This window comes from Opisthorchis viverrini, assembly GCF_000715545.1.
Source record: "Opisthorchis viverrini unplaced genomic scaffold opera_v5_302, whole genome shotgun sequence".
In the NCBI taxonomy this organism is placed as follows: domain Eukaryota; kingdom Metazoa; phylum Platyhelminthes; class Trematoda; order Opisthorchiida; family Opisthorchiidae; genus Opisthorchis; species Opisthorchis viverrini.
In genome coordinates this window covers 340002-364242 of record NW_008751962.1, presented here as the reverse complement: position 1 = coordinate 364242, position 24241 = coordinate 340002, and the positions used below count along the sequence as shown (strand labels likewise).

The 24241-nt window shown below is 43.6% G+C and overlaps 2 protein-coding genes across 2 annotated transcripts in view; one reads left to right on the top strand and one right to left on the bottom strand.

The window, feature by feature from the left end:
• The window catches only part of T265_09782 (hypothetical protein), a gene marked incomplete at both ends in the record, with an annotated part of 27359 nt that extends 10258 nt beyond the window's left edge, over positions 1-17101 (bottom strand). The window contains one exon of the mRNA XM_009175956.1: positions 16922-17101. The remainder of the gene's footprint in view (positions 1-16921) is intronic.
• On the top strand, positions 7480-14467 carry T265_09783 (hypothetical protein; the record flags this gene model as incomplete). Its single annotated transcript, XM_009175957.1, has 2 exons — positions 7480-7576; positions 14328-14467. The coding sequence occupies 2 exons, from the start codon at positions 7480-7482 to the stop codon at positions 14465-14467; spliced, it is 237 nt and encodes a 78-aa protein (XP_009174221.1).
• Positions 17102-24241: the final 7140 nt, after the last annotated feature.

The window sequence follows — 24241 nt, the reverse complement described above, 5'->3', positions numbered from 1 at the left end:
AACTACACCTCCTTAGTGTGGCTACCATAAATAGAAAATTTAATTATCTTTTCTTCAACTGACTACGAATACTTTTTTAATCAAATTTTGCGTTTAATATGAGACACCCCGTAATTGTCCAATTAAAGTGGAGGCAAGTGTGTTCTCACTCGTTCAATTCTGCTTATCGGTGGCACTAGGAACCTGATGAACACTTTGCTCTGTCATTGAAAAAGCGGTCCAGAGGACTTTGGTCGGACGACCAGTCTAGAGTCCTGAATGATGACCGGTGTGCATCCGTTGTCCATCGTTCGTAGTTCACACACCTGGTCGTAAGATATACGAGTTTATGGAGAAACATTTGTGCACAGGATGTGTTGGAGCCATTGTTTATAAGCAAACTGATCAGCTGTCAAAAGGCGATAGATGTCCTCGAAGTCGGATTAGACCGACCGCCAGACAGACGATGTGGGTGTAACAACTAGCGTGTTATCACCGATTGAAATTGACGAAGACGTTGTTTATTGAATAGCAAAACCCATGAATATCGACTTTCAAGTTTGATCTGGGTCCGAATAGTTCGTATACTTGTAGCGTCTACTTGGGGGGAGTTACAGTGGCGTAGTACCGCGTAGAATCTCTACCGCTAGTTTAGCGACCACCAAAGCATATGAAGCACACAGGTCTGTTTCTAAAATGGACGCTGTCAAACAAACAATGACGGGATCATGCGACAAATAAAATTCGGAAAGACTAAAGAGTATCCTTTCTCATTCTAATCGAACAACGACAACAATTACCACCTCTCGACATGGTTTATCGATCCGTTTCGCATTGTTCCATTTGATTTCACTAGGGCGCACTCAGTCACCTCATTTCAATGTGTTGTCAAACTCGGAAATGAACCGAAATGGCGGCAGATGAGCTCCAATCTTGCTCACACTCCAGTCACATTCTACTCACACAGTAGAACTACTCTACTCACGTATGCACTGTATGGTCTGGAGGCAGACGGTGTCAATCTTCCCAAGGTGATGAATGACGATCGTGTGAGGCGATGTGGCGATTTTCAGTTGAAATTCTCAACAATAAAATTGTTCATGCGTTAGGAAAGCTGCTCAGATTTTAATTGAGATTTAATCCTGTCAGTGAGGTCAGTTCATACTGAGAAGCTAAGAAGCGTTGTGTAACATTATCTATCCTTATTGGGAATCATCATGATCATCTACCGAAATTCCTGAGGGTGTCACCCGGAAGGCTTCATAACCTCAGGCAGATAGGATGCCAGCCATTAGGCGGAATTTTCGTGATCTGGTCACTGCATTGCGGTTAGGTGAAAACATACAAGCCACCAAAGAAACTGCAGCAATTCTCACGCTGTCCGTTCATTTTTGTGCACAGAACGATCACCGGTGCGGGCGCCGCATTTGTCACACTGGACACGCCTCCGGAGAATACGATCTCCAACAGACAAGGAGGTGACAGACATCCCAAATTCGTGCACTGTAACGAAACGGGTAGTGCTTGATCCACATGGAAATCAGGTGCTTTAGAGAGACGTCTACGGGGTTAGTTAGTGTTTCAGTCAGATACATTTTTGTCCGGTTTTTAATGGCATGATCTATAGTGGTCAAATATCGACTTGGCAGCTATTGTGCCACAAGGGGGCTTTCAGTTGAGTACCTATATGGCGTACAATTTCCTTCTGAATCCTGTGAATCCTGTAGCAACGGAACAGACCCAACTGCGGATACCCTTGGCTCACATTTGTTTTCTGTCCCATATCGAGTATATAGCGCAAGCACCGTCAATATTCCATTCAAACACATTCAAAACTCAAGATATCACTCAAGAGAGCTCTGTTCGCTGAACCCGTAATCAGTTTGATTTGCGCACGCACACAACCCACACAGAATCATGCTGCATGCTGAGATTTACGCATTTTATTTTTTTCCGACACGTGTTGTGATTGCCACCGTCGGCCAAAGACCATTTCAGAAACTAAGAACGGGAATGCCGTAACCACAGCCAGGACGCTAATGAAGAATGCAAACTGAATACAGTCACCAAATATACACTCATTTGCAACTAATTTGGTTTTTGCGAGAGACTGACCCGGAACCCAGCTGAACCTCTCGTTTGTGATGTTTCCAGGCAACTGAATGTGCTGCACCAAGCCGCCTCATGTTTCACTTCCAGATGAGTCTCTTGTAAAATTGTTTGCAAGTGAGTGTATTTCACCAATTTCATGCAGTTTGGTTTCAACTGGAACATAAGGTTGAGGAGAACTCGAGGAATGCGTCTACCTGATAAGCCTTAAGAGGGGCGAGACCGGTCGTGGTCTGTTGATCAGCGACCTTATGAGCAGTGCATTACAAATGTACATGTGTCGTGATATTTTGAATATCGTAGCAAGGAAGCATAGGCGTCTTGGGTGCAGCACATTCAGTGGCCTGGAAACATCACAAACGAGAGGTTCAGCTGGGTTCCAGGTGAGTCTCCCGAAAGAACCAAATTAGGTTGTAAATGAGTGTATATTAGCTAATTCCGTGCAATTTGGTTTCAAGTAGAACATAAGGTTGACGGAAACTTGGGGACTGCGCCTACCTGATGAGTGCGAAGAAGGGCGAAACCGCTAGTGGGTTGTCGACAGATTTTCAGCAACCTTATGAGTAGTACATTACAAATCTAAACAAATACAGTTACCTTTAGAGTCAATCAAAGGACATTATGGGTGTGCTGGATCTTAGAATACAACGTGATTTGATGAGTGCTCTGTAGGCGCTTTTTCGTAACATCGCCTACAAGCACGCCGTTAGTGATGTTCAGAATGTCCCAACTGAAATCGGGGAAGACTTTCAAAAGGGGAACCATATCGAAATATCATGCACTATACTAGACAGGGAGAAGAGAACCAATGTGTGCTTAAAGTGGTTTCAGTTATATGAGCTGGATTTCAGGTGGATCTTCGGCGAAGACAGAATTGGTGTGCGAATAAGTGCATTGGTCGAATTTCGTGGCATTTGGGTTCAAGTAGAACACGGTTGACGGACACAGGCGGATATTGCCTATCTAATGAGAGCCAAGAAGGTCGTGGACTGTCGAATAGTTTTCAGCAACCTTAGGAGTAGTGTGTTCTGCCTAGAAAATGTATTGCGATACCTCGAATATCGTACGAACCAAAAGCATGGGGCTGCCTTGTGCAGCAAATTCAGTTACATAAGAACATCATAAATGAAAGACTCAGCTGTGTTCGAGGTGAGTCTTTCTTGAAAACCAAAACTGGTATGCAAATGAGTGTATAATTGAAAAAAAATTCCACATTCAATGCTTATCCATGTTCTTGTAAAGGATGTTACACTTCCAAGAAGTTTTCCGAATACTCTTTCAAATTTCCAACTTGCTTTTTGGGGAACCCCACATGACTACCCCGTCAGGGCAGAGGTATTTTACTACAAGTTCCTAAACGAGCCTCTTTGTGACTGGTCTCATTTCCACTGTAGTTTTGCTACTCGTGAAGCATGATCGGTAACCCGTTGCCAGATGAAATCGATTCAGCTTGAATGCTCGACACAACTGGTTGTTCCGTTTTCAATGCCACTAGCTTCAGCTCTGGCTAAAACTGCATGCGCTCTGTATTAAGGCAGAAGCATCGGTCATTTAGCCTGGGTCTCATCCACACAATGGGTGAAACTGCTGCGGTGTGTTCGAGTGACCAGGCCTTCCCTCATTCGTCAGTCGACCCAGAGTACCCTCGTTGTCGTTCGCTTAGCTGTAGCCTCTGATGCGCTTGATACAGTCGAATGACCTCGTTTCTAGAAATCTGAGTACTTGCCCATATTGCAGATGTCTGTCAGTGGTTTGTCTATTAGCCCTCGTGCCCTTCGGAGGCGTGCACTGCGTGACACTTGTGCTACGCGCATCGGTGATTTTTTCGTACACAAGAAGGGACGGAGGCGCACGAGCGTGATAAGTGCGGTAGGTTTGTTGGCGAACTGCACGTTTTCGCAACAGACAGTTTGGTGAGTCGAGTTTTCAACGCTGCAATGCAGGGAATTGAATATCAAGATTTTGATTAACAGATTGTCACCTGACTGCACGAGGGAGACAAATCCCTCAGGTGACTTCCCCAGGCATTCACCACTTTCGTCTGCGCCATCCGTGTGGAAACTGTGCGGTGCAGACGTGAGCAGAGTGGGTGAACCGTGTGGCTGGAATGAGACAGAAGTGGGAATGGGACCACAGCTGGTGCATGTCCAAGATCGGCGGCAGGTTAATATCAGCTATTCCAGTGCGATAGCGCGCTAGCAACAGGAAATTTTGACCTCAAATTGGTGTTGGACTTGACTTGTTCGCATGTGGCTTCCTACAGTTCTCCATGTTTTAGGCGATATGTTCACTCAAGTAAAGAAACGCGATTAGCAACCGAATAGCACTAGTAACATTCGCGATGTGAACAAGACCTCACCTCATTAGCACCGACCTACAATTTTTTCAGCGCTACTAAAACTAACTCCCAAAGTCTGCACTTTGTTTCCCCTCTCAACCAGAACAAATACACCTCACTCATACTCTGCAAAACGCTTATTTGCCGTTACACTCAGGTTTTTGCCTTCCGGCTTATTCTGACCTCCGAGAGAGATGCCATTGGGAAATTCCATTATCTGAAGATATTGGAAAATTGTTCCTCGCTCTCAGTCTTCCTCTTTAGCTAGTAGGCAGGATCTGAGAAAGTTGGGGGAATGGGACCACAGCTGGTGCATGTCCAAGATCGGCGGCAGGTTAACATCAGCTGTCTTAGATCGCCGAGGTGAAGCTGAATTCGATAGCGCGCTAGCAACCGGAAATTTTTAAGCTCATATTGGTGTTGTCATAATTGTTTCGGGCTTGGCTTGTTTGCACGTGGCTTCCTACGGTTCTGCACGCTTTGGGCTATATGTTCATTCAGGTAAAGAAACGCGGTTAGCAACCGAATATCACTAGTAACGTCAGTGATTTGAACAAGACCACACCTCATTGGCCGTGCACGAACACCGATCTACAGTTTGCATCGGTGCTGATCCCCAAAGTCTGCACTTTGTTGCCCTGTAAAACGAACCTTGAAACAGAACATGTACAGACTGATCATGGACATAAATAGCCATATTGAGGCCGTTTGGCAGGTGCGGACACTGGGAACCAATCGTGTTGCATACAATCCATACTCACTGTGCCCCCCCCCTTGAAAAACCACATGGAAAATTAAATTCACTACTAATTAAACACCTATTTATTGATGATTAGTTTAGAATTCGAATTTATGCCCACGGAACATCACCATCGTCAAAATTATCGACCGCATGATATCAGTGCTCAACACCGATGCTTCACTGCCATACAACCATGATTTATTTGAAAGCCTGATTGTGAAGAAAAGAGTAAAGATGGACAGGGAAGGGACTAAGTGCTAGCTTACCATAATCTTTCCGACGTGCCTACATCTCCAGACATTCACTCAGGCAATCTGGATAGAAACTGACAACAAGAACGCCACTGACATCGGTTGGCAGCCATATCTTGTAGTGTCTCCAACCAGGCACAGTGAGGATCACGCGGTCCCCATCCTGGAAGGCGAGTAGCACCGACAGCACCCAAGCGTTTCGTGATCTCCTTCATACTCCTCTGCCAAGTCAAGGGTTGGCCACCTCTCTGTTTACGGCACTCTGAATTGGGTATGGAAAACAGCACTCTCTTCGACAAACGATGGTTCGGCATACGTAACACATGTCCCAGTCAACGCAGCTTCTGGTGCTGGACACATTCTTCAATGGAAGTACCCGATGCACAACCGAAAACGCACTTTCTAACTGCCTCGTTACGGGTTCAGCGACACCAACCCACACGAGCTCTGGTTCTGAGACAACGATTGTCGAACACCTGAAGACGTCTAAGTTCCGTTGCTCAAATAGGCCAAGTCTCACAGCCATACAACAAAACAGCCCGTACTGTAGCTTGATACACACGTCCCTTCAGATTCAGGGATAAACCATTCTCACACCATAGGTGTCTCAAGTTAGTAAACGCGGCCCGAGCCTTGCAGATTCGTGCATTCACCTCATCTATCACACTACAGTCAGAACTAATACAACTTCCCAGATACGTAAAACGTTCCGAATTACGCATCCAACTTTCTCAGATCCTGCCTACTAGCTAAAGAGGAAGACTGAGAGCGAGGAACAATTTTCCAATATCTTCAGATAATGGAATTTCCCAATGGCATCTCTCTCGGAGGTCAGAATAAGCCGGAAGGCAAAAACCTGAGTGTAACGGCAAATAAGCGTTTTGCAGAGTATGAGTGAGGTGTATTTGTTCTGGTTGAGAGGGGAAACAAAGTGCAGACTTTGGGAGTTAGTTTTAGTAGCGCTGAAAAAATTGTAGGTCGGTGTTCGCGCACGGCTAATGAGGTGAGGTCTTGTTCACATCGCGAATGTTACTAGTCCTATTCGGTTGCTAATCGCGTTTCTTTACTTGAGTGAACATATCGCCTAAAACATGGAGAACTGTAGGAAGCCACATGCGAACAGTCAAGTCCATCCGGTTGCTAGCGCGCTATCGAATTCAGCTTCACCTCGGCGATCTAAGACAGCTGATGTTAACCTGCCGCCGATCTTGGACATGCACCAGCTGTGGTCCCATTCCCACTTCTGTCTCATTCCAGCCACACGGTTCACCCACTCTGCTCACGTCTGCACCGCACAGTTTCCACACGGATGGCGCAGACGAAAGTGGTGAATGCCTGGGGAAGTCACCTGAGGGATTTGTCTCCCTCGTGCAGTCAGGTGACAATCTGTTAATCAAAATCTTGATATTCAATTCCCTGCATTGCAGCGTTGAAAACTCGACTCACCAAACTGTCTGTTGCGAAAACGTGCAGTTCGCCAACAAACCTACCGCACTTATCACGCTCGTGCGCCTCCGTCCCTTTTTGTGTAGCAAAAGGAGATATGGTGTGGGTTTTAATATGTCATTTCACCGAGGAATGGTGAGAAATTTAAAGCAAATGAAGTAAAAAGTGGTGCAGTCTATGCTTATCAGTATTACTTCGTACACGTCAGGGGTAGATTTTCAGAGATCCAGTCTAAACCTCATATTGTCTAGATGTCTCATGTACATTGCCTGTTACATCTGGCAGTACGTATCTTTGGCAGCCTTGGAGATGTACTCGACTGGCTATTTCCAGTGCTCATTTCTCCCTTCACCTCTGAAAGCTTCACATAGGAGTCACATATTCTATTTGCATTGGACATACATAATCCAAGGTCAGAGGGGAAGAGCGTGTGATCCAATAGTGTGCGAATGTCATTCTGTGTGATGAAGTACCAGATGACTCAAAAAGGCGTACTTCAACCTATTGTATCTATCGCTTCAGTGCCTTGGTGCCGCCAACAAGGAATAAAACATTCTATAACTGAATGTACTGCGCACAGGCCGCCTCATGATCCAGTTGGCACGATATTCTAGATGTCGCAGTATATTTTCATAAAAGAAACTACTCACAAGGTTGTTGAAATCTCTTCGACGGCCCACGACCGGTTTCGACCTTCTTGTGGCTCATCAGGTAGGCGCAGTCACCGAGTTTCCCTTAACTTTATGTTCTACCTATTATTATTGAGATTCATTTGAGTCTCTCAGGAAAGCCAAATTGATTTGAAAATGAGTGTATTTCTCGAAAACAGCCCTATTTGGGTTCAAGTAGAACATAAAGTTGACGGAAACTCGGGGACTGCGCCTACCTGATGAGCCCAAAGCAGAAGAGCGAAACCGATTGTGAGCTTTCGAAGAGTTTTCATCAACCTTGTGAGTAGTTTCCTTTATGAAGGAATACAAGAGCTTTATTTCAAACAACCAAGTGCGAAATTTTCAAAGGGCCTCGGGCATTTACAGGTCACTCTTAATATTGATCCAGGCTCTTTGGTGAACACTCACCACCGTCGGCCGTGCCTGAACACTCGCCGGCCGGCCGTAGCTGAATTGACTGACTGCTTGAACGTTCGATCACAAGCTGACTTTTCTTACATCTGTGCTTTACGACTTCCCTACTGATATTCTGTGGTGGTGTTTGCGTGTCTCAGTAGGGTTCTGGGATTATGTTCAACAAGCTAGCCTTTCTCATACCACCAAGACCGAAACATACATAATTTATATGGCACCCGCACCCACGTGAACTGATGCTGCTTGGACAGACGCTTAATGTGAAGTTTCAGTGAAATCACTGGTGAGAGATCAAAATACAACTCTTCAAGGCATGCGAACACAAAGACTCCATAATAAACGAAGGGTCGCGATGAACTCGACAGTAGTGTTGTTTTTATCTTTTTTGTCACTACTCTGATCAAGGACCATAAATATAATAATGATGGTAACTCGGATAATTTTTGTACACTTATATTGACCGATGTAGTTCTGTGAAATTTGTCGAGCTTGCTCAAAAAAATTGGTACTCAGCACATGAATTTTTGTCGTACTTGCATCACTACAGCATTAGATCGAGTTGCGCAAATCTCTGTTCAGCTCCACCAGGTAACAGGCAATAGACCCCATGAAGTAAATGACTTTCACCAGCCCGAAATTTTCAACCCAGACTACTCTCAGTAAGAACGAAGCCTTCAACAGTCCGAAGAAGGCGGTGAATTGTAAGTGATACCCGCGTTGAAAATAAGTTTTTTCCACAAAGTGCAATATCACGATGTGTTTTTTATGGCGACCCGTTTGGAACTGAGAAATGTGACTGGCTGGGGAAGCGTACTACGATTTTATTGTTGCTGCAGTATAACGTGAGTAACGAAATTCCACCCATAACACACTACTTCTTGGGTCGCTGAAAACTCTTAGAAAGCCTTCTACTGGTTTTCTTGGAGACCCATCAGGTGGGCACAGTTTGGATCGAAATCATATTCTACTTGAACATCAAACTGTGCTAAATGTTAAAATACAGCCATTTGCACATTAAACTGGTGTTATTGAGAGGTTTAACCCAATCTCTCGCCTGTGATAAGCTCCACGTGAATTTCAGTTAGCACGATACTCGAGACATAGCAATGGAGTTCATTTACACACTCTGCCACTCTGAATATCTCGGGAAACGCTTTGATAGTCTACGACCGGTTCTGTCCTTTGTGGTGCCATCTTGACATAACATAGGGCCAAAGAATCTTCCGCGTTCTTGTGACTAGCACGTCACACGGAGGAAGTACACCGGGATATTCCGAATACGATATCGGGTAAACAATGGGGTAACACATACACCTGTGGAGTACCAAAAACAAGAGATTTAGTTGAACCTGTCGTAAACACCAACGTCATTTGCAGGTGAATCTATTTCACTAACGTTCTACTCAGTCCGGTGAGTTGGCCATAAGGTTGAGCGCTTTGAATTCACTTTAAGGGTCAACTTTGTGTGTGTGTCTTGAGGTATTATCCTCGTAAATCAGCGTAAAGACAGTGACTTGAATGTTTGGTGTTGTAAAGTGTTCATTTCAAGACGTGTTACCCGTCGGTTAGCTGAATGCGGGAAGAGATGAGTTGAACTTTGCTTTGTTGGCAGTGTGAGGAAATTAAGGAACTTTTTTGTCGGGATTTCGCCTGTCTGTGAAGCCACTCTGTGCTAAGAATCCGAGGACCACTGTAAAGCTCGCTTATCCTTATTGGGGATACCTAGCAGTGAGTGGCTCTCAAAAAGGGGCCTCAAAGCCGCGACCTCCGCGCTAGTAATATGACCAATTTACCTTTCGGCCACAGGTGGCAGTCAGGTTCTAGCCTCCCAGGAGTTTCGTGAAGTTGGCACTGCTGATGACGATGAAACGGTTTTACAATTCTTCCTGGCTTCTCCGCATAGAATGGCTTCACATACAGGATCAAGTCTTCGTGAGAAAACTTCGCTTCAGCTGACGACAAATGTACCCCACTTTGATCCCTTTAACATATGTGCCCAAAATGTGAACCGTTCATTACTTTGACATTTGAAACTCCCACCTTATTTGTCCCTATTTTTTAACCCCGTTTTACTTTTGGGTTTAATGCGTCTGTATGGGCTGGCGTTTGTTTGTCCATACTACTTCACTTATCCGACCTTGAGGTCATCCAGCCATTTTCTGGCCGACCTTGTGCACGTGTGACTGTCTCATGGGAGGCCTGTTTGCTAATTTGGTTCGTACTGTCGTAGTCTAAGTTGACCATTTGTTGTGGGCGAGGTTTTTGTACATTTTGTGAATTGATGTCTTACGTTAATAGTTCCCTAGAGAAACCCAGCTCCGACTTTGTTTTGTCTTTCCGGATGTTCTAGTATTACGCGTCACTGGAAGACACCATTTGACTGTTACAGGCTGGTCAGCACGCATGTCATTGGTCCTTTGTAAGTGTACGATCAAGAGCCTTGTTGCACCTGCTAGGAAGTGTATGGCTCAGCGGCTGTCGGCAATGAGGAGTCATACACGAACCATAGGTCAAACAGTGTGTTGTGTTGCTTCAGTTGGTGGAAAATGCATCCTCTTGAACCTCAGGTAGCGAGCTCTTGCGTTATCTGGTCAAAAACACCGAGTGGACTAGCCAATGTATCGCATAGATTAAAAAACACTTAAGTAAATCAACTGTTTGCGAAGTTTCCCAATCGAATACGTAATGCAGAGGCTTCCTCGGTATTCGGTGGGGCGATGCTCGCGATGTCCGAACATTCTTCACCCCATGAGAAATCTCATATTTTTGTGCGATTTCATAGGCTCTTTCAGTGGTGGGTTTCAACGTTTGTCATATATTGTGAAGGACAGTGCTGAACTGCTTAGCTGGCTCATAAAAAGTCGTTCAAAAGGCAAGTGTGTTTTGTGAGATCCACTCGAAATGCAATACCCTTGTAAGAAATGAAAAGATGTAAAGAAAGGACCCCGAATGGAAATGAGGGAATTGATACATTGAATAAATATATCGAGATTAAAATATCGACCGAAATCGATCAACCCTAAAAAATTTTTGGTTTCTAGCTGCCATGCCAGTCAGAGGAGGCACGGTGACCGGGATGCCCCCAGATTGCCCGAGCTAGCAGCAGTTGAGGCGTCGGGGTTGGGGTAGAACCACGGGCCTAGCGTTTGGCCGTTTTGCGCCCTAGCTACTGGGCTTCCTTCCCTCACATTTACTGGGCTTCCTCCGCCTCACATTTGGTTAATTAAAGGACATTGTGTAGAGAAACACGTCTCGTTAGTACGGAGGGATAGCTGCATGCTAACACAAATCAGCTAACCGCAAGTCCAATCGCGTGATGGTCACCTAGACACATTGGGAGCTATGTAGGAAGGTCTGGTGGCCGATGAGTGTGAATAGCTTTAGTGACGAGTTCCGACTCATTTACCCTCTGAAGGAATCCTATTTCTAGGCAAGTTGTGAATGCTAGTTTTACTTAGTTTTAGAGAAAGCTTGTTGTCTGATAAAATTCAGTCTCCTAGTTTTCGCCCATCTGGAATCTTTGTGAAGGTGACTGACAATTTATCACAACGATTACTGTGTGGGTAAGCGGATGGCTGCCTTAGACCGTAGTTCCTGGGCCAGGTGGATGTGACTGACGGTGAGATATCACACGAGACTGATGCCTTTGCCTTGTCGGTAATGAGCTCTCTACCGAGAGCTGAACATGCGCGGCAACTAATTTTCAATCAATAAAACGAAGCAACCTTTCATCACACGCAAATAGGCGAAGAAAACGATACACTTTACTTATAACATCCTGATAAATCACATCTGATTGTTGGTGAGTTTCGTAACAAAATCCGAATGTGATACCCATTTAGAAGATGTCATGCTGAACACATGCCGGTTGTTGTGCAGCGGGACGCGGGCCTGTTTGATTTCACCCTCATGTCTCTGTGTATTTTATGGAGAATTGTTAGGCGTCCCCAGGAATTTCCGAAGTGTTTGTTTTACACAACCTAATTTTTTTGGAGAGCAGTGGTCAACTGTCTGATTGCTCGTTTACAAACCTTGGGTTTGTAGCACTAGAACCACTACGAGTTGCGGACATTTGGAACTATTTTTTCTCAACCTCAATACGGTCAGTGTTTTGTCAATATTATCACAATATTCACTGAGAATTTGAGCGTGTTCCTGCCAGCGGTAGCTTCCAAGAAGCTTGAAAATTTGTGTTCACAAAGCACTCGAGTGAAACCCAGCCGACGCAGTTGCTTATGCTGTGCCGCAGAAGAATGTGCGGCACAGACGCCGCCTGATGTTTTAGTTTGTACGATATTTGAAATCCCACAGTGGATTTCCTTCAAGGAGCACCAATCACAAGGTTATTATAAACTCCTCGGCAGCCTACTGCTTGTTTCATTCACCTTAGAGTTCATCACTTCATCTGGTTTTCGTGAACCCAGTGTTCTCCTCGACTCCGAATTGTACGAAATTCGCGGAGTTCAGTCACTCTGCCTAACGGTTGATATCTCTCAAAACCACTGTTGACCCTGGCTCAAAAGGCATTGATATCGCTCGGATATCTTAATTAAAACTGGTTTTAACCTAGCAACCGGGCTTTGAGAAATATTTAATTTCCATATTTAATGTATTTTTACTGTACCTTCAACAGATTTATATATAATTGATTTAATGACTTGATATCATCAACACGATGTCGCAGACAGTTTTACCATATACGGATTTTTCCGGAGAACGTGATATCTCCATCTGGACACTACGTAAAAGTTGCCACTTCCACTGCTTTGAGTTGTTTGTCTCTTGTCAGAGTAGATTGCAATGACTTCATTGAGGTGAACCCGTCTCTGAACGTCCCAATATGAATGGGAAAGCGGTTAGTTGACCTCAAATGACCGAACCTCTCCGGCAATTTCGTCATTTTTCGTGCCAACCAAAAACTGGCATAGCCATTTTCAACGCGAATTTACGCACGGCAAAGACATTTCACTACCGCCACGGGAAAGTGAGTTAACGTCTTTTTACAGCCTATCAAACCAGCAACACGATACTACTAGAATGAGTAGTGATGCTTGAATTAGATCAGACTTGTCTCTAGGATGTATGTGATCTTGACATGGTGTCACGGTATGCAGGATGAATCTATAGCAAAGGTCGTTTCTAATGTGAGGTTTACCGGGCTCTGAATGTGTTCCTTCTTCAGGGTCCTTGATAACCGTTTTCACTGGCTGAAATTGGGTAAAACGGTGTTTCAGATTAGGACAGTTTCTTTATATTTTTGTTGACTTAAAGACATTTGTTTTAGCCCGCTTTTCACTGACTGACCATACCTCAACTTGTATTTCGACAGGGTTGGGTTTTCAGTACGTTTGTCAGATAAACATTTTTACAGCTAACTGTTCAATTCTAATTAAGTTAAAGCACAAACTGCATTTTTCTAGATGTTTTTTAGCTGGGCCCACCGTATGCCTCAGTTTAACAAAATGGGGCACAAACTTAGTCATATATGTGCCCACTATGTCAAGGCCACTATCTTAGGGCAACGAATTGGTTAGAATTGGGTAGTTAGCAACACAGGACGGTACAGAAAGGGAGGCGTGCTATCGGATAAAGTAAGCGATAACTTTGTTGTGCCGTTCAAAGCGGGACAAAATGTTCAGAACTCAGATCGGAAATGAATGTGAATAAATCGAGTCATCAAGCAGTTAATATTACAGTCGACTTTGTATAAAATAGAATAGTTTAATCTTGGAACTTGAGCAGTCATCCGAAGGGTAATTCTGACGAACGGGGAAACATAAATAATTGTGTCATGTGACTAACACTGGTTAGAGACAATTGATTTTCACTGATACATCAACTTGTGTATGGGCGTATTGGCATGCACCCCTAGGAGGATTATCATCACCACTGAAAGCTGTCACTTGTGTGACCGGTGGACCTCGTGAATCACCAGTATCAATTGAACGAGAGACCCATTGTTCCAGCATGTCACCGGGAAACACAAATCATGTAAGTGAGACAAAGTAGTAGCACCACAGAGCACGAAGTGCAAAATCTTCAAGACAAAACCAAAGTTGACACACAAACACTTAAAGCGAGTCAGGAACGAAGACCTGATATACATTCAGTTGTCGTTTGGAGTTGGCTGGGATTTCACTGTAATGACGCATCGCTAGACTGCACGTTTATTGATCGCTGTTGCTCTTTTCGTGAGCTTTGCGGTTAAGTCGCAAACGTTTCGTCATTGGTTGAGCTGGCATCAACCGCACATCGAAGATTTGCTTTGTACCGGCGACTGCTACTAATCTAATCAGTTGCGCGTTGATAGGAGCTCCTTAACTGGTAACGAAACGTTTGCGGACCAATCGCCCCCACTAAACCAACATAACGTTCAGCTTTGGACCACTTCGGTGCCCAACTGCCATGCCACCAGAATGAAGCACGAGGGCTGAGATACTGCCAGGTTGCCCAAGCCCAGACAGAGGAAGTCGAGAGGCAGAGGTCGGGTTTGAACCACGGACCTTCCGGTCAGTAAATTCGCGCTGTAACTACTTGGGCCATCTCGCCCCTCAACATAGCAGCAGCTATCCATAGGCGTTCGGATACCGACTTTCCACCAATAGTAAACCGGTCGGTTATCCAGTTCAACATTGGGCACCTGCTGTAATCACTTTCAAAGAATTCAGTGTTTGATCCCAGCCATTTAATGTCACCCTATGTACTGTTTGCAGACGTCCCACGAACCTGGAAACTCTTGTAAGCCTTAACTGTGCCAGCCACTCAGCCGTTTGTTGAACACCATCCAGTTGCCACCCTCCCCCACGCCGCTGCTGTTGATTGCAGTAGATATAAGCAAAACTAGCCTAGATTAACGTACCCTATCTTACCAAAAATGATAGGTATAGTTGTTCCAGATCTGTTCCGATCGATGGCTGGTAACCTAAACAGAGTTTCCTCTCACACTCTCACTCTTGTGAAAATTTACGATTTTTTCACAACGGGCAGACAGACCTGGGGAAACGAGTAATTTAAACAATTACGAGTTTCTTTTTATCGCGGCATTTCTCCTTTCTGGGACCGTCTGGATCCAAAAATTACAGGGATAGTAAAGGCTCGTTTCCCGTAACTATTGTGTAGTTGTAGAGAATATACATTAATCGATCGTCCTGTCGCAGGAAAGTGCTCACCGTGAGGCATAGATTGAAATAAGTAATGGGATAAATTACACAGTTCGAGTTCTGTCGGTGATATGTGACTGAGGTACTGGTTCATTCGTCCCCTGCATGCTTGAAAAATATGATTCCGCTCGGACCCAAAGGATCTCCTTGGTGCTCTATCTGTATTTGTCATTACCAACGTTGTCCGCCCAAACGAAACTCTCGAAAGCTTTTTATGCATGTCATTAGGCCTGAAGCAATCGAAATGACGAAGTTGCTAAGACACCAACCATACAATACATGCATACTAATTACATGAGTTTTGCCATCCAGCAATCCATCACTTTCGTGGTCGCGTACAAGTTACTCGTGTTTAAGGCAGTTGAGAATTTCCGCCTCCTCGATTCGATCATAAACGTAGGCTAAACTTAGCTGTCCTAATTTGGACATGTTTTGTTTGGCCATCTTTAAACACCCTTTGGAACTTATATTTTATGAGCATTGTTGGTAACGTTTCAATCTGAATGTCCGAACTATTCAACCGCGAGACAACAGTCATTAGGGGATAATACCAAGATAGACAGGTGCAAATTTCTAATAGATATGAAAACTTTATGCAATAGTTTCGGACAATTATCCATTTCAGTCTCAGAGTGGAATGACATCAGTAGTAAGTCATCGATTGCTAAATTTATGCCTGTACCTCCCACTTGACAAAAGAATGTACTTGAAACAAGTGACTGTGATCCTAAGCGGTCATCACGCATGCCAGCTAGGCATACTTTTTTGTGAATTTCAGGAACTGCGCGAGCCATAAAGTTAAGGTTGTTCATGCCTTTCGTTAGTGATATTCTATGTTCCATGAGACGAAAAACACTGCAGTGTGACTCGAAAGTGGTGGCCAATCCGGGCACATTCTTACACGTTCCCAGAAACATGTTTATTTAAACTCTTCAATAGCCCACGGTTGGTACTGATAAAGCCTCATCATGTAGGTAAGTTGTACGATTTTTCATGAATCTCATCACCTCCTGGGACACCAGAATACGAGTGAGCCGGGAGTGACAGTTAGATGCAAGCTGATTTCATCTCAGGCGAATAGTGAGCCGCGTCTCTCTCTCTCTCTCTATCAAACACACTTTCTTCAACCCACTTTGCCACAAAAAACTCTGGTTGGATTTCAAACGCCGGAGGTAACAATGCACTACTAGATTCGAGGAAGCAGCGTCCAAATTTCACCAACTGAAGATTGGTATCAGAAGTTCACTGTTCGTACTCAGGCTTACTGCTGGTCTTTGAAGCTTGAATTTGCATATCAAGTGACAAATTCACCGAAAGATTTTTTTCAGATGATTTCATCTAATAAAGTGCTGTGAGTACTCAACTTAGCTTGCCTTAAATAAATGGTTCAACTGTATAAGTGTAAATATATACAATCCTGGAGAAGAAAAATCAAGCGCATATTTGTCCATACATAACATACTACTCACAAGTTTGCTGTGAACTATTCGACATCCTACGACCGGTTTTTTCATTCTTGAGGCTGAGGTGCAATCCTCTAGTTTACGTCAACTCTGTGTTCAGCTTCGATGGATCATCATAAACTTGAGATGCAGCTGGATTCATTTGCGCTCCTGTCAAAACCAACTTCGTGTGTAAATGACAGAATTTGTTTCAAGCTGACTCAGAAAGAACAAGGAGACATTTGATCAGCATAAATTACATGATTGGTCGAAGGCTAGACTTCTCTTTGTTTGCACAGTCAGTTAGCAAACTATTTCCCATTAAGTTTTCCCAAAATTCACGAATCGATGACAAATTCGTCGACTTACCCAAATTTGGTAACTGACACACAAATCGCTCCTTACACGATCTGCCGGAAGAGCTACGTGCAGGAACCTCAGAGAGAGCACCAATGACGCTCGTGCGTGCTGTCGAATCGAATGTACAGCTCATGCACTTGTGGTTAAGGTTTGGCTTGGTCGTCTTATGCACTTATTCCGAGTTTGCCAATGCTGTGCGTAGTCCGCCTGGTGTGGAGCAGTGTCACAATGCTTATATGGTGATGCACTGTGACTGTGTGTGTGAATGATTTTGCAATTGCGCTCGTGCGATTATCGCGTACAGCGAGCGATTGGTGGCACAATAACGACCGTGAATGTCGTCGAATGTGTGATTATAGGTGAAACGAATAAAGATGAACTGGATGGACTCGAAATGGAACCAAGGTTGCCAACTATAGGAACCGGGTATAAAAAGGTCGTAGTAGAACTTGGTGTACACACCCCCAGTTGTCAACTACCTGGCTGTTTTGGGTTGAATTTACCGTGATGCTCTTTTGATGAAATTGTCGAACCACACTATCGAGGAGTGGGGTTATCTCATGTTGTCCTGAGCCCGGACGACAGATATTAAACCAAGCCCCGTTCTGCGCCGGTAACGCTCCACTTTATTGGAACTAGGTCATCCGTGATTTTGAATTAAAGGTTATTAGAATTCCAGTGGAATGCAGTATGCTTAACGACCTTTCGTAAGTCAATCTGGATAAAAGCTTGTTAGTTATCAACTGTCTGAACTGGCTTCTCTCGCAGTGACCTGAGCTGATGGGAAAATGTGACAGCCCAAACAAGACAACAGAGTATCTGTTCAAATCTTCGTATGCCAATTTAATGACCCAGTTCAAAGCGCAAAACATGACTTATGCACATTCTGGACGGATGACCTGGTCAAATTGAGGAACTGAATTTTCTTATAACTGGTGCACCTGAGCAAATATTTTGGCATGTGCCACGAATGCACGATATTGTAACTAGTAAACATGTATTTAACCTTGAAAACCGAGTCATCTTATTACCGAATGTCTGGAGGGGGTGGCTATTGAGGCGTCAGTCTACTTCTTGTAGAACTTTTTATGGACCAATCTGATACCGATAGTTCTAAAAAGGATTGTGAGTCAATTGCGGTAAATTGCTACCATAGGGGTTACCGATTTTTAGGTAAGGTTTCTCCTAGTTGCATTCGGTTGTTTTACTTGACAAAATCAATAAATGGTAAGTGGTCCCGCCAAAAGGTTTAGATTGCGTTATTGCTCTTTCAGGTAAGCGATCAATAGTCTCCTAGTTGCATTCGGTTGTTTTACTTAACAAAATCAATAAATTGTAAGTGGTCCTGCCAAAAGGTTTGGATTGCGTTATTGCTCTTCCAGATAAGGGATCAATAGTTCACATTGTCAAACTGTCACATAACGTGACCATGGCAATTCAGCATTTTAAGGAGTAATATAGCTGTGCACTATACATCCTCCCAGTTTCTTATAGATCGCAGGAAGCACTGAATGGTCTGCACACCTCGAAATCAAGAATGTATTTCAAACACCTGGCGCATTCTCTCAAGGGCGTACTGAAGTGACGACCAGACTGAATTGCGTTGAGTACGTTGAATTAGGATATTTTTCCGGATAATATCTTTCAGGGATACCTTCAGCCATCGCCGTTGTTCCTATGGCATTCTAGCAGTGATCCAGTGCCATTTTAATTGTCGTGCACATTTTATTCACTGATAAATTATGAGGTAACAAAGCACAGAAGAAATTTCCCAAAGAGTTCCGTCATAAAACTAAAAAACAATTCCCAGAAATTTACACAATATGTGTTATTACCCGTAGACAAAAGCAGGCTTTTCCAAAGATAGTATTTGTAGTATCGTTTATGACCTGATTTATGATGCATTATTCATACATGCATGCATTATTCATGCATTCTTAGGATTGGGGCCAGCAACTAATTTGAGAGAGAACCCGGGTAGGTTGCCAAAACTGTACTCCGAATCTTATCCACTGTGTTTTTTCCACATTGAATTTTTCTAACCAGGCTGATAACACTTTGACAGCTCACGACCGGTTTCGCCCTTCTTGGGGCTCATCAGGTAGGCGCATTCCCCGAGTTTCCATCAACCTTATGTTCTACTTGAACCCAAATTGGACTGTTTTCGAGAGACACACTCATTTGTAAATCAATTTGGTTTTCACGGGAGACTCAACTGAATCTCTAGTTATGATATCCTACAAGAAGGGTGAAACCGGTCGTGGGCTATCGAAGAGTTTTCAGCAAACTAGTGCGTAGTTTCCTTCATGAAAATGTACTGAGATCTCTCGAATATCGTACCAACTGAATCGTGAGGCGACCTGTGTGCAGCACTTTCAGTTGTAGAATATCACAAACGAGAGATTCAGTTGAGTCTCTCGTGAAAACCAAACTGATTTGCAAATAAGTGAGCTTATCCGCTGTGCTTTCAGCGGAAATATCAGGGTTCCTCTTGATTACTTTTTAGACCTTAAAAGCTTTGAGGTTACCTCGCAGCCAGGACGACAGATGAGTTCATATACAACAGAAAATTTCTTATACAGAGCCTATTATGGTGTCAAAACGACTTTTGTCAATTCGAACATTTTGAATTCAATAGAAAGCACACGGAATTAGGCCAGGTTGAAACTGGGAATGTGCAGTCGTCTTTCAGAGTCGACGACGCTTGTCGATGATCAGCTTCGAAGGGTTACTTTTCGACGTACCAGCCAGAAGACCGCAGGTGCGAGCTTCCCTGCTGCAGTTACGTCAGATGCGCACTCCTGTTGGGTGTATGCCGCCTTGACCTTTCAAATGGCGAAATCCTCACTGAAAACTGCACAACTTCTTCACGATGAATTGTTGTGACAATTCTGCATGTTGTAAAAGCCAGGATGGACAGTCGCTATGAATGGTATTCACTAGATTCAATGGTGGAACTCAAGCTTTTGTTTGTTTTTGTTTTGAACAATACGAAGCTTACATCGATCATTCAAGCTGCTTGGTGTACCCATGGCATCTCCATTCGGTAACCTGCTCATTTGGCCTGATGAGGCTTTTGTATCAAAAGCGAAACGTTGTCAAATAAACAAACTACCCTTTGTTTACCAAGTCCTTCTGAAGTCGATACCTAGCATTCACAATCTTGACTTTGTGACATATGTAGAACCTGTACCTCAATTTTTATTCATTATTATGGGGCATCACAGGCCCCAGATTTTGCTGTCCTAGCCTCAGGGATAGTCATCATGAGCCGAAAATTCCAGTTTGATCAGTTATCCTATTAGCTATCTGAGTTAGTTTGTTTCTCTGAGCTAAAGTCTGAAAAAGTGAAGTTGAATTTAGTCCGTTCATATTTGCTAACAGTGTGAGATTTTGCAATGTCTTAAAGGAGATTTCTTCCTTTAAGTGAAGCCAATCTATGTTCAGTGCCTATAGCAGTAAGTCTCTCACCAATCCCAGGGGAGATTTGAACCCTAGACCCCGGCTATTAGTTGAGGACTATGGTATTGAGTCACAGGAGGCTAGCAGCAATTTGGCACTGGTCCTTCAAATAGGGAATTCAGTGATGCCACGTGGTGAATGGCTCCTCGAATGAGCGGAATACGGATCTTCTCTAGATAAGCCCCACCAAAAAATTAACCCCCGCCATCCAAAAAAGATTAGAAAAAAAAGAATATGAAATGTGTACTTTTGAAGAGGGTGAAATTGGGACATGTCATTATTAATTTGTACGAAAAAGTCCGTTTTTCGGCACCTTTGCCTCCAAACAAACTCACATAAGTAGCTGTCCACGAAAGATCGGTGTGTGCCGCATTTGCGTTTATTCGATGGTTTGTGTGTGAGCTCCAGTCGTTGGATCCACAAAGTTTTCGGTATGATTAATCGTTTCATGAGTATAATTCATGTCAATCATCGTTTCAACTCCATCCTAGACCACTCCAGCCAAGTTCCCTTTCGAAGACCAATTTCTTGCCGGCACTATCGGGCATCACACCTCCATCTGTCAGAAACAGTTGAAAGTGTCATTTTGTGGCCATTATTGCATAAACGTTGCTGATGGATCACTCCGTGGCTTTGCAAAAAAGGTATTGCCGTCCCCTTGTCATGAACGAGAGTTGAAAGCGTCACAAAGTTCATTTAAGGCTTTACGTCCGAAAGGAGAAAATTTTTGCACACAATGAACCTAGAAGCGGATAAGGAATTGTTTTCATCAAAAATAGGTCGAGATTGTGTGCGTACATTCAATTGGAGCTGGCAAAAGGTGGCGGGGCTTAACTTATCCCGCATTCACTTTTTGCATTGGTGGCAGAGCTTATCTGAAAAGATCCCAGAATACTTCTAGTTTCAGCTCGTGTTATCAATAAACCAGCCATAAGACCAAGTTTAAACACATTTTACGGGCGGAATATTTCGATGGACAAAAGTAAATAGGAAAAACGATCAATTTTTGCCATCTAAGTCAGATTAGGGAAGGACAACCTTCTTGATTGATAAGTCTGACGACGGGAATGAAGCAATTTCTATGGTGTTGCGACTCAAACACTCTCGAATTCTTGTTGATTCACCTCCCTGGTGAAACTGAGTTGTCTACCTATCTCTTCCATCTTCGACATTTCTAATTCTCCTCAGCCACCCCCACGAACCACAACTCGTAAATTTTTCATGACGATCTAGTATGACGCAATTCGTCTGTTCGCCGTCAAAAATTTCCTATGAGAACCGCACTTAGTTATAAGTTGCAAACAGACGTCGCCTAACATTCTCCACGCCAGGGACCTCAAAATTATTTATGTGATTAGTACGCAGCAGATCAATAGACGACAAATAATCTGAGAAAATGTAACAGAACAGTTTGATCACTTCAATGTGCTTCGAGTGATAACCTCTTGGAAGACCACCACATGAGTTGTTGTAAAAATAGACCTCCGCTAATTTCAGTTTCCTCCACGAAGGAGACCGCTCCATTAATACTAGTTGTTTATACGTTCAGTTGGTACCAGTTTCTTGATAAACCTGACCTAAGTTGAAACCAGATGACGGTTGTTAATCCGTCTGTCCTGTTTACCAGTTTACTAAATTGTCAGCTCATTCAGCATACTTGTAAAAATTACTCAGTTGTATTTCGAAATGCATGATTATGTGTGTGAATCATCGTGAGCCACGCAATATCCGTTTGAATTTTGGCAATACGTTTTCAACCACGGGAGTCCTGCGGAGGTAAAAGACCGGATTTACCTTGAAAAGGCAATCATTATCATCATCATCGTCACCGTCATCATCATCATCATCCCCAACATCAACAGCATCATCATCTTCATCTTCATCCTCATCAACCACATCAACCTCATCATCAGCATTCTCATCAACATTATTCTCCGCCTCATCATCATCATCATCATCATCATCATCATCATCATCATCATCATCATCATTATCATTATCATCATCATCGTCACCGTCATCATCATCATCATCCCCAACATCAACAGCATCATCATCTTCATCTTCATCCTCATCAACGGCATCAACCTCATCACCATCATCATCTTCATCTTCATCCTCATCAACCACATCAACCTCATCATCATCATTCTCATCAACATTATTCTCCGCCTCATCATCATCATCATCATCATCATCATCATCATCATCATCATCATCATCATCATCATCATCATCATTCTCATTGGCAGCAGCAGTAAAATTTGCATACTTACCGCACAGTGTCCATAACTGCCACAGTTTCGTTCACCGATGATTTGAGTTGGTGTGGTAGGTAGCCACGCATTAGAGGCGGGAGCTGATAAACTGGTACGTGAATACAGCACTATCAGCGGACTGTTAAGTGGGGGAATGTAAGGTGAGCTATGCAGTAGAGGCAATAGTTTGGGTGAACGAGCGCCACTGAGGGCGTTACTGGATGATGTCCAACAGTGTCTCCAATCATTAGTACGTCCCGTCCCGGGGTCCCCATCCGGAGAGACGGAATTCATCAGTACATTCGGGTTTTCTGGTAAAGGCCTTCATACTTCTCTGCTAAGTCATTTTTAGATCTTTCCTGGTGCGTTTCCATTCTTAATGTGCTTGTGTGAAAAGAATCCTTCGAGGAATTCTGTTGATTGGCATATGGAACACGTGTTCAAGCCAGCGCAACCAATGGAATGTGGCCAGTTCTCGGCGAGTTGTTTTTTCGTATTTGGGCGTTAGTGATCCAATCTTCCCACCAGACTGGGACAAGTCTCCGAAGACATTGATGTTGGTCAGGTTTCTGATCCGTGTAGCAATACGCAGTGCAGCATTGCACCCTTGATGTGTATGCTAATGTTATGCCCATACTATAGGTGCTTCAGTTTCACGAAAACTGCTCTGGCCTTCCCAATACGGATATAAATATCATCTTTCGCGGGACCACCAGGAATGATACAGCTGCCCAGCAGACAAATTTGTCTACTACCTTAGTTGGCCAATATTCAAGTCTGAGACTATGGTTTTAGTTCAGTCGGTCTTGTAACGGCGCTTTGCAGATGTGAAGCGCATGCGAACCATAACGCAGAATTATTCAGATTATTTAATGTTGTCTACATTACAATAGCGCCAGATCCAAGTATTCTCATACTCAAGTTTGATCTTCAAACTTGTTTTGGCGACTTCTTTCATATTCAATGCCTTTCATGTTGGCTAAACCTACTGTGAGGTAGAAATTTCACCAGGTAAAGGTTTGATTCACCTTAGATGAACGGCGCATGCAAACTCCAACTGTCTGCGTCCTCTATTCTGTCGTAATCAGTAACGGAATACTCTGAACTCCGAAGACACTTTACACCGATTATATAATTCATCACTGAATTTCACCTTGTAATGTTTAACATGGAGGCCTTGCCTTGAAAAAAGGTAACTGTGAGATTTTAATGTCCCATCCCGTGTCCGGCGGTAACCACAGTTAATTTTAGCGCTTTCGTTCGCAATCCTAACTGATATTGGAAACCTAAGTAGGAACTGCACCTGCTCTCCTATTGGCAGTTTATGACAGTATGTTGATTATGAACCCACTTTATCGTAAGTAGTTCAAGTGGAATTCACACTTGCAGGTGTCGATATCTTGTGTGTGACTTCTGATTCAGCTACGTACACCGCCGTTTCATACTATATTTCAGCATTTGGTGGTGTCGAAAATATTCCTGCCCAAACGTCGTGATATCCACGTTTAATTTACGCTACTGAATAATTTCTGAGTAGCACGGTGTTAATATTTCTACGACTAGAGGGCCATCAGCTCCACACGATACTATGGGGACCACACTTGTTTCT